The sequence below is a fragment of the Sminthopsis crassicaudata genome, chromosome 4, assembly GCF_048593235.1.
Source record: "Sminthopsis crassicaudata isolate SCR6 chromosome 4, ASM4859323v1, whole genome shotgun sequence".
Classification (NCBI taxonomy): Eukaryota; Metazoa; Chordata; class Mammalia; order Dasyuromorphia; family Dasyuridae; genus Sminthopsis; species Sminthopsis crassicaudata.
In genome coordinates this window covers 171,980,215-171,992,259 of record NC_133620.1, presented here as the reverse complement: position 1 = coordinate 171,992,259, position 12,045 = coordinate 171,980,215, and the positions used below count along the sequence as shown (strand labels likewise).

General features: G+C 32.2%; 1 protein-coding gene across 4 annotated transcripts in view; it reads right to left on the bottom strand.

Moving 5' to 3' along the window:
• The window catches only part of KIAA0408 (KIAA0408 ortholog), a 47,009-nt gene that overhangs the window by 9,483 nt on the left and 25,481 nt on the right, over positions 1–12,045 (bottom strand). For 3 of the 4 annotated variants that reach the window (XM_074309884.1, XM_074309887.1, XM_074309886.1), the window contains one exon: positions 2,463–2,614. In XM_074309884.1, coding sequence (XP_074165985.1) covers positions 2,463–2,597 — 135 coding nt within the window. In that variant the 5' untranslated portion in view covers positions 2,598–2,614. Of the gene's footprint in view, positions 1–2,462; positions 2,739–12,045 lie in introns of all 4 variants that reach the window. The other variant, XM_074309885.1, reaches the window with a different exon arrangement.

Sequence of the window (12,045 nt, the reverse complement as noted above, 5' to 3'; positions counted from 1 at the left end):
AAGACAACAAAATAACATTTCACTCACAAAGTCAGTGATCCTTTTATGGTACTCTATATGTGAGGATCTCAAAGCCCCTTAAGAAGAAAGGATTTATTGATCTTTAATAGAACTGTTCTGTGGTAGCTATACTAAGGTCTAGTCCTGGTACGGACACATACTAGACAAAATGACAATAAGAATAGCCCAACTAAGGGCAGCTAGATGGCACAGTAGATAAAACACTGGCTCTGGAATTTGGGAGGACCTGAGTTCAAACTTCCTGATTGTGTAACCTTGGGCAAGTCACTTAACCTTGATTCCCTCAAAAAATGAGAAAGAAAAAAATAGAATAGCCCATCTATATCACAAAATTGTGATAATCACATAATACAATAGGAATAAAGCATTGCACAAGTATGTATTTTATTAATTTTTACAATTATCTTATTTATTTCATTCTTTGAGAAATTGAAGTTTGATGTAAGGAAAAATTTCTTAACAATCAGGGTTTTGTGAAAGTGGAATAAGCTACTTGGAGAAGGAGTGGGTTCCTTCCAGTAGCAGTCTTTAATTAAAGACTGAATTTTCAGGTTATTCTTTTGAGTATACACTAGAATAAATATCCTCAAAAGTCCCTTTTGATTCCAAAATTCTTGGATTTTGTTTCTGTGATCCAGATTTTTTTCATTTTCCTGACTATTCTAGAATAGAAGAGATGTTGGAGAAATGGTAATTAAAAAATAATACATAATACAAGTCCAAAGCTTTGTTCTTTTGGGACAGTCAGAAAAACTCTATTAAATAAAATATCCCAAAATGCTTGATTGTGATAATTTGTATGTTGTTGTTTCTTTTTAAAACATAACAACTCCTGGATAGTGATTATTTTATGAGTACTAATGATCAAGTTTTGCAGAATCAAAATGCTTAAAGGAATCTAAGGTTGAAATTTTGACTATATGACTATGGTAGAACATAATGTAATTAAATCTGTTTTGTAATTTGTTGCAACCTCCCCATTTAACCTCACATTTTCAGTTAAACTACATCATTGCTGCAAGATTAAGCAAGAGATAATAATAATAAATTTGCAATATTAACAATAATACCTAGTTTTTATATAGTTATAATGTTAATCATTTTAAATACATTTAACTTCATAACCATCCTTTAGTTGGATAGTATAAGTATTCTTTATTTCCCTTCTATTTTATAAATAAAAAAGGTGAGACTGAAATTTTGAGTCACCAAAGATCATACAAATAGTAAATAGGAACTTAGACTGAGCTCTTCTGACTCCAACTACAGTGTCCTTTCAACTATATCATGTTGCCTCTTAATGTCTTAGGGAGGAGCCACAGCACAACTCAAGATTATTTAGAATTGTGCTTAGTCCCAAAGGGACCAATTACCTAAATTTGTACTATAGTGTACAATCTTTGCTTTGGCAGTGAATAGCAAAGACATGAAGCATGAAAGAACCAGAAGGAGAATGAGGAATTAATCCTAAAAGTTCATTACCACACCTATATTGCTTTACAGTAGAGTGCAGATACTTTTGTTCAATTCATGCTAAAAGGCACAGTAGAGTCTGTAATACATGTAGGTTGCCTAATATGCTGTATCTAGCTATAGATAACATAGTACAACTATGAATGAATAAGTTTATAGTTTTGTCTAAGCAGGGATTAGTTTAAAATAGGTGGTAGAATTACAAAACCAGTTTTTATTTTGTTTAGTCTGATACACCATTAGGTATCTAGCATCATAAAATTATAAAGTCAATGTCTTGATTCTACATACTCTTTTGTGCCATTCTGATTAATGTTTATTCATCAAATTTATTCCAATGAAGGCATTATGCAATTCCAGTCTTTTAGAAAGGGCTATAGTAACAAATATTTTAAATATTCATAATTAGCTATGCTTATAGAATAATATAATATACCTATTTCATTTTTAATGTCTTTATATTGAGTAGATTCCCTCCTTTGTCCTGTAGAGTATTATTACATAGGCATGAAAAATCCTATTAAAATATTTAAACCAGGGTTTCTTAACTTTTGGTCTGATAAATTATTTAAAATATTTTTAATTAGTCTCCTTTATAATCTTATGTATTTTATTTTATGAATTTTAAAACATGATTTTGAGAAACATCTATAGGCTTCTCCAGACTGCCAAAGGGCAGATTTAATTGGAAGAACATTACTTAGTAAAATTACAATTGGAAAATATATCTTTCTAATCTGGAGATGACATATTAATTCTGTCTCCCTGAAAAAAATTATATGCTACATTTCTATTCAGTGTTATAAAATGAGTGCATTCTCCTCTCTAACCAAAGCCATTGGATGAGATTATGTCTGTGTTGCTCATATGGAAAAAGGGTAAAGGTGGTATCTAAAATCAAGCAATAACAACATCCATTAATATGGATATTGGGATTTATAAGATATCAACAATAAAATGTCACTTACCTCTTCTATCTTCTTCTGCATAACTTTCCATTGGCTTTCCCATTCTTTTCTTTCATTGTCAAATTGGTCCAGTAATTCCATCCTTTCCTTAATCCAGTTTGTGTCCTTTGTCTCCCATTGCTTTTGAAGGTCCATGACAACTTATTCTTACACTTAAGGGCCAGTAGAGAAGTGGGGATTAAAAAAAAAATTATTCTTCTTTATTTCTCCTTCCTGATTCTTGGAGGCTGGGAGTAACTTTTTTTTTGAACCAATCTCTCTTGCCTTTGTGTCTAGCTTTTAAAATAGATCACAGTATAAATATAACAAGATACAGTTCCTCTTCCTTTCTTAAATGAATTTTATCATAATGTCAACAACCAATGAACAATAAACAAAATAGAAGAAAACTGTATGGGAAATAAGAAAAGCAAATAACTGTCGGCCTAAGAAAAGGAAATTAATACAGTCTGGAAACAGATCCAAAACTTTGTTCTTTGAGACAGACAGAAAAACTATATTAAATAAAATACCCAAATGCTTGATTATGATAGAGTTGTATGTTGTTTCTTTTTAAAACATGACAACTCCTAGAGAGAGATTCTTTCATGAATACTAATTATTAAATTCTGCAGAATCAAAATGCTTAAAGGAAACTAAGGTTGAGATCTTGGCCATATGTCTATGGCAGAATAGAATGTAATTAAATCGTTTTCCTAATTTGCTGCAGCCTCTCCATATAACCTCATATTTGAAGTTAAACTACATCATTGCTGCCACTATTCAGAGACGAAGTTAACATGAAGGATCTTTAAACCAAATCAAAAATTCTAAGTCAATCAGGTTAAAGTTTAAAAAATAATGTTAATTTTAAAAATTATTAATAATTTAAATTAAATTATTCCTGGAATATTAAAATGATATTAAGATCCACAATATAAAATCTGTATATACATATTTTCCCTTTCACATACTATATGCTATGGCCCATATAGACAGGTGAAATTCAAGATGTTTAAGGAAATATTGTACTTGTCTAGGAAAAACAAGGGTTGGCTAAACAGTGATAAATAAAGGATAAAGAATATAATTGTTCTTTAATTATGAGCAATTAAAAATTACTATTTACATTTAATTATAGTAGTAATTTTTTAAAAGAACAAAGTCAGTTCAGTTCTTTGTCTCTGCCTTTCTTAATAAGCAATTTCTCAATTCAAGAAAATTCATTAAATGCTACATGGATGATACACATTGCTAGGTATTAGGAATAATGTAAAGATAAATGGATCATGGGCCTTTTATGGTTTGTTTGTTTGTTTGTTTGTTTGGTTTGTTTGATTTTTGTATCTGGCATAATACTTATATTGCTGGCTCCCACATCATTGCATAAAATAGGCTAATTTGGTAAGAATTGTTGCAGTAGGCTATTTGCTTGTTAATAACTGTTTTATTTGAAACATGAGTCTATTAAGCCTGTAACTCTGGATATAGTTCCTTCTAATAAAAGAATTGAGAGAGTACTTTTGACATCCAATCATGTTCTATATGCCATCTAATATCTTAAGCCAATGGCATCAAGAGCCAAAATTTAACCTTTGGTGATCTTGCTTAAAGTAGTTGTGAAAATTAGTATAAGAATGCAGTCAGCCTAGTAAAATCCTATATCATTACATCAGTAAATTCAAGAAATTTCTTCAGCAATTCACATAGATTTGAATCTGAACAGTCTTAAAGATTTACCTGACCTACAGGCAGATCAAATGCTTTGCTTATGTCACAAAGCTACTTACTAAATGTCAGGGGTGGAATTTGAAACCAGATCTTAGTTCCAAATCAAGCAGTCTATTTCTGGTGAGAGCACCACCATATTTCAGTCATCCAGGCTTAAAACTTCAGTCATTCTCTATTTTTCCTCTCCCTGATTTCTGAGAACTGATTTCTTGTCAAATCTTGGGTTCTCTATCTCAATCTTTTGCTTCAGTCACTTTTCTCTATTCAAGTAGCATTTACTAATTTAGTTTAGGCCCTCTTCTCTACCTATTAGACTAAGCCTAATTGGCTTCCATGTATCAATACCTCTCCTCTCCAATTCATTCTCCATATATCTGAACATATAATCTTTTAAAGCACAGGTCTAATGATGTCACTTCTTTGATTAAACATTTTTTAATTGTTCTACATTTCTTTTAAGTTAAAATAAGCACTTCTTGCATAGCATTTAAAGTTCTCCACAGTTTCTCCAGACTTATATGATTTATTTTTAATATTCACTATATATACATATTAAATTAGACTATTCCTTGAATGCAGTATTTCCTCTTCTGTCCCTATATAGACTGTCTTCCTGTGTCTGAAATGTAATCCATCCTCTATGCCCACCTCTTCTAATTTTTAGCTTCCTTCAAAGGTGAAGTTAGCCCTCTACACAAAGTTTTTGATGATGCACCAACTTAGTTCTCGCTTTACAAATTATTGTGTACGTACTTATTTGCAAATATTTTTCTAAGAACTATGGCTATCTATAAATATCAATGTAGTCACTAATTCTCTAGGTGTAGTTACCTGTCAAATGATCATTGAGTAGATATATTGAATGAAATAATGAAAACTTAACATTCTTACTATTAAAAAAACAATAACAACAACAGAAGCAAATTAAAAGACTTGGTGGATTTGGTTTAATGAACATTAAAAGGCAACAAGAAAAAATTATTTTATGGGCAACATAGCCATCTGGTATTGCTTTGATCATGATAATTATTTGCAGAAATGAACACCATGAAAATAACTATAGCTTATGTACCAACAGATGTCATAGAGAATAAAAAGAAATTTCTTTTAGAATTTAATAAGAACTTAATAAAATCCTCCAAATCTCTAATTTTATCCAGTATTCTGAATCATTGTTCATTTACTATAAATAATTTTACTTAATACAACAAAATGTCACTTCAAAACTCTCCTTCAACAAAGTAAATATCAACATATATAAAACTTATGTGATATACCCAAATGAAGAATATGCATCCAGTAAAAAGCAAGCTGATAAAGAATACCTGATGTTGAGACTAAGTTAAGTTGGAAGGACAATCTAGAGATTATATCTATCTATCCATCTATAATTTATCTGTATACATCCATCCATATGCACATACATGTATATATTTATCTATCTTTGGTTTACACTACAAATAACTTCTCCCTGGAAAAAATACCAATATTTTTAATGCCAAAATTTATATGGTGATGTTGTAGGGGTATGACTCACGGAACACTATATATTCTTTGAACAATTAAAACTGACAATGACTCAAAAGGCAATGAAGAGGAGAGACAGAACCAAGATGTAAAGACAAAAACACATCTGAGTTCTGCCAAATTCTCTTCCAAAGAAATTTAAAACAGTGCTTTAAAAATTAATTCCATTGTGCCAAATCAAGAAAAACTTGAGGTGAAACAATTTTCCAACTCAAGGTAACTTAGGTCATTAGGCATGAGAATGGAGCACAGTTCAGCATAGGCTACCCCAGCAATATCCATACCCCAGCAAGTCAGCAACAGGCCTTAAGGGGGATTGAATCAGCAATGGTGACTGAATGAGCAGTTGGGGCTTCAGAAGATCTCAATTCAGAGAAAGTAAGGGGATGAGACAACTGGTCAGAAGAAGATTACAGGGAACCCTTTGCTGGCATGGGGTGTATGACTCTCTTGTATTGCTCATAACTGGTTCCAGATCAGGTCTCAGGGTGAGGAGGAGGAGCACTAGCACACTAGAGTGTATGTCACTGAGGTATAGGAACCTTGGTGGTAGTTCTAGGGCAGAAAAGAGTGTTTGTGGTCACTTACAGATTCGAGCACAGACCAAAACAGCAGTGACTATACCTCTATTTAAATAATGCCATCTTGAAAGAACTGAAAACTATATTTATAGACCCCCCCAGTACTACCTCTTTAAAAAAAACACAAAAAACTGATATTTGGGATGGTAGTTTTTACTCCAGGAAAAAGCCCAACTTTAAAATAAAGTTAAAAATTAAGAAATAAGATAAATTAGCAAATGAGAAAAGTGAACCTAATCATTAAAAATGACTCTGTGGACAGCAAAGATCAAAGCAGAAACTCAAAAGAAGGCCACAAAGTCAAAACTGCTACATTCAAAGTTTCGAAATAAGATGTGAATTGGTCTCAGACTCCAAAAGAATTTTTAAAAATTAATTTTTAAAATTAAATATGAGGAATAGAGAAAATGGGAAAAGAAATGAGAGTGATACCAGAAAACATGAAAAAAAAGAGTTAAAAGATTGGTAAAAGAGGCACCAAAATATTGAAAAAGATAATATCTTAAAAAAGAAAATAGGTTAAATGGTAAGAGAAGCACAAAAATCAATTCAAGAGTAAGGATGCCTTAAAAAGAATAGGTCAAATAAAAATAAAAAGAGAACTCCTTAAAAAGTAGAAGTGGCCACATAGAAAAAAATGTACAAAAATTCACTGAACAAAAGAGCTATTTACAATGTAGAATTGGTCAAATGGAAAAGGAGGTACAAGAGTTCACTGAATAAAATAATTGATTAAAAATTGGAATTGAGAAAGTAGAAACTAATGATTCCATGAGACATCAAACAACAACAACAAAACAAACAATAAAAAAGTCAAAACAATGAATAATAGAAAAAAAAGTGAAATAATTTAAAAATTAAATAAAAAATTTTTAATTAAAAAAAAGAAAATTTAAAAAAAATCTGATCTGAGAAATAAATCCAGGAGAGATAAATTAAGAATTATTGGACTATCTGAAAACAATGGGGGGAAAAAGCCTACACATCATCTTTCAAGAAATTATCAAGAAAAACTGCACCGATATTCTAGAACCAGAGGGTAAAACAGGAATTTTAAAGTTCACCAATCATTTTAATCAATCAATTAATTAATTGTAGCCAAATTCTAGAGCTTTCTGGTCATAGAGAAAATATTTCAAGGAGTCATAAAAAAGCAGTCTGAGCCACAGAAAGGATAACACAAAATTCAGCACCTTCTACCTTAAAGGACCAGAGGTCTTGGAATATGATAATCTGAAGGGCAAAAAAGCTGTGATTACAAGTAAGAATAATTTACACATCAAAAGTCTAATATAATCCTTTGGAGAGGGGGCAGAATAGATTTTTAATGAAATAGAGGAGTTTCAGGCATTACTGATGAAAAGACCAAAGTTGAATAGAAAATCTGACTTTCAAATGAAAGATTCCAAAAAGGCAAAAATGATGAAAAGGAAAGAGAAACAAGGAATTAAATAAGGTTAAACTGTTTATATTCCTACAAGGGGAGATGATACTTGTAACTTCTAAAAACTTTAGAATTATTAGAGTAGTTAAAGTGATATTTACATAGACAAAGAACATGGGTGAGAGCTAAATCTAATAGGATGATACCTTAAAAAAATAAAATTAAAGGATGAAAAAGAGGGATCCACTGAGAGGAAGGGAAGGAGGAGGTAGAATATCTCACATAAAAGAGACACCAAAGAGTTTTTACAATAGTGAAGATGTGGGAAAATCAGAAAAACACTCTCATCAAAATTGAACCAAAAAGGAAATAACACAACACACTTAGTGTACAATTAAATATATCCTATCCTAAAGGAAAGAAGGAAAGGAAAGGTATAAGAGAAAAGAGGGAGACTGATAGAAGATGGGATGCTCAAAAGCAAAATATTTTTGAGGGAAAATGGGATGAAAAGAGAGAAAGAAAAGGGTAAATAGTAGAAAAATAAGATGGAAATAGTAGAAAAATAGGAATATACAATAATGATAAACATGGGAAATATTTTACAGCAAGATTTTTTTGATAAAGACCTAAATTCTGAAATACATAGAACTGATGCTGAGTGAAATGAGCAGGACCAGAAGATCATTATATATTTCAACAACAACACTATATGATGATCAGAGGACGTGGCCCTCTTCAACAATGAGATGAATCAAATCAGCTCCTTTAGAACAGTAATGAATTGAACCAACTACACCCAGTGAAAGAACTCTGGGAGATGACTATGAACCACTACATAGAATTCCCAATCCCTCTATTTTTGTCCGCCTGCATTTTTGTTTTCCTTCACAGGTTAATTGTACACTATTTCAAAATCCGATTCTTTTTGTACAGCAAAACAACTGTATGGACATGTATACATATATTGTATTTAATGTATACTTTAACATATTTAACATGTATTGGTCAACCTGCCATCTGGGGAAGGGGGTGGAGGAAGGAGGGGGAAAAATGGAACAAAGGGTTTTGCAATTATCAATGCTGAAAAATTACCCATGCATGTATCTTGTAAATAAAAAGCTATAATAAAAAGAGGAAATTAGAGCAATAAAAAAAGAAATATTAGATTACTAACAGAAAAAAATTGGGGTACTTTGATATCCTCACAATTCAAGAGAACTCAGGGAAGGATACCGACATCTTGGGTGAAATTCTTATGGCAAAGTTATAGGAGACTATAGATTTTTACAGGATGGGCAGGACTTCAATCTCTACCACTGAAGAGAATACCTATATTGACAATTTTTGAGTGCAGATCAATATCTTTCTATTAAAATGTAAGTTTTTTGAAGATAAGGGAATGGTTGCTTTTTAAGTTGCACTCTTCAGTGTAGCATAGTGGCCTAGTAAGCAGGAAATAAATGAATATTGAATGAATTTTTTAAAATTTTATTTTTCTCTATTCTGCTCATTTAATTTGCCTTAGGGATAACATGTTATCTTTAGGCATGGGCAATGTAGACATTAGGTTGATTTTTATAAACTGGCTTAAAAGTTGGTTATAGTTAACTGGGGAGAAAATGACATGCTGAATAGAAAATCTTAATTTTGTATCATTTACATTAGGAAAGGAAAAAGTGAGACTGACATCTATAAGGGCATATTTAATCAAGGATACTTTAAAAAGATAGCATATCAATTTCAAGTCCTAGAGAAAAGAAATAAATATCTGCCTGGTTTTACCAGGCAAATCAACAACAATGGAGAATTATGGGAATCATTTATTCACCACTAACTTTGAAGAATCCTCCCCTCCCCTCTAAAGAGTAGAGCCTTTCTTGGCTTGTCTAATACTCACATTCTGAATATTTTAACTTCAAATGTTTCATCTTTTCTGTTGTTAGTTATTTCTGATCCTATTCTAAACTAGAGTATAAATTCAGACAAAGTCTTTCTGTTTTCACTCCCCTAAAGAATATCTATAGGAAAAATAAATTAGGATTTCCTCAAGAAATAGTTTTCCCCTTAGCCAAGTGATTTTCCTAAAGGAAAATCTAATTCGGTACTTATTCAAGAAAAGACCAACTCCTCACTTAATAATAATAATAATAATAATAATAATAATAATAATAATAATAATAAGGAAGAAAGCCAGTGGACAGAATTTGCACTTCACTGGGGCCAAAGCTCTTGCTTAGTGCCAGAAATGTGATGCATGGAGATCAAAAACAAGCACTGGCACACAGTAGTTCTGTTGTTCACTTTATGTTGGAATTTGTGCAGACATTTAAAGCCCTTTGCTTTGGATTAATTTTAAATTATTAAATGAAGGAAGATGAAGAGGGAGAAATGGAGGTTGATGATTATGAAGGGCTCATGATGAAGAGAGCTACTGAGGATAAGGAAGATTTGAAACTCAAAAGATTGAAGACAGATGATGGGGTGTCATCAAGAACTCCAATTAACTTTGTTGGGAATATGGGACCTAGAGCTGAGTGGTGAAAAAAAATAAGCACAGTGATCTTTTGTCTAGCTTTTTCTAGGTTTCTTCCTATGGTTATCATTTTCTTCTTTTTAGCCTTCCCATTACCTCTTCCCAGATCCTTATATTCACTTTATATCCCCAAACACCTGTTGTCTCTCATCTTGCCCTCATCTCAAATTTTCTAGCTATCCTTATTCTCCAGGTGACTCATCAGATCTATTTCCATCCATTTCCAGGTTCCTAAATCATTCCTTATCTTCCTTCAAATTTTCTTCCCTGTTCTTTCAGATCTCTTACATGTTTATAACCCTGTGTGGAGGGTTAAAGTTGATTCCCTTTTTGACACAATTTAATAAAAAAACATTTTATACTTCTTAAAGGCAATAACATGAGATAATAATTTGCTTCTCTGAAATACAGATTTTAATTTTGCCCTTAATTGCATGTTTCCAAAGAAGCCCAATTGTGCATAAGCTCTTCCATCCTTAATTATTCTTTCTCATCAGCCTTAAGTGTTCCAGTGGTAGAGAATACACAATAAATATGTAGAGGTAAGCTCCCTCTTAATTTAAATGAACATAGATAATACCGATACAATATTAGCCTCTAATAATCACTGCTTCATTATAAAGCAAATTATTATAAACTAAGAACACTCTTACATGAAGAGAGGTCTGCAATAAAACAGTGAAATACATGTCATAGAAGGAAGGATATTAAAAAAAATGTGACTCCACTGCAATCACCATTTAGTAATATTGAAGCAACTATAAAAGTCCATTCTGTTCCCAGCTCCTACAGGCTTCTCTGTTGCCTCCTCTCCTACAGACTCTGGTATCTGTGTGGGAGAAAGGGAAGATTTCTAAGGTCTACAGTCTCTGTTGTTCTAATTGTCCCATTCCATTACATTCAGATATGGAGACTGAATCAAAATGGCCTGTTGAAAACAATAGGAAAGTAACAGAACAGAGTAATTCTTATCACTGCTAATTTTCTTTTATGGCTCCAATAACTGAAAGAGAACTGGTGCTTGAGGACAATTAAGCAAGAAAACTGATAAACAAGAAAGATAGCATGACAACAGAAAGATCTGGAGCCAGAGATTCTGGGTTCAAATCTCCCTGACAAAAATACTGGAGCGGTTTGCCATTTTCTTCTCCAGTTTATTTTTTACAAATAAAGAAACTAAGGCAAACAGGGTTAAGTGATTTGTTTAGGGTCACACAGTAGGTGTTTAGGCCTGGATTTGAACTTATGAAGATGATGCTTCCTGATTCCCAGCTATACACTCTAACCACTGTACAGTACACCGACCTGTACTTGATTCTATGAATGTCTACTATGTGTAAGGTACTGAGCTAGATGTTGGGGACAGAAAGATAGACTATAGCTGTAATGTAAAGAAGAGGACCTAGGCTCAAATCCCACTTCTGATGCTTAGTTTCTTCATATATAAAAATTATGGGTTTAGATCTGAAAATCTATATTTTGTGTGTCCTAGGGTAAATAACTTAATCTCCATTAGCCTCAGATCCCTTACCACATGAGGGAGCTAGACCAGATATGCTCTGAAGTCTGATCCAGCCCTACATGTTAAGACAGAATCCTTGATCTCAGGAAGCTATTTCTGATAACTTTCCAGACCAGGATGGCATGATGATATGAGAGTTATCACAGGAAATTACTTTCATTACTACCATTAGTCAAAATAGTACCTTCTAATCAAAGGGATGCTCCATTCTTTTTTTGCCTTCTCTTTAAAATACTACTGCTTTTTTTTTTAACCTGTCAAAGCTCTTATCCAAAATCTATTTTGGTCCTTTGTTTTTTGTTATTTAGTTATTTCAGTCATAT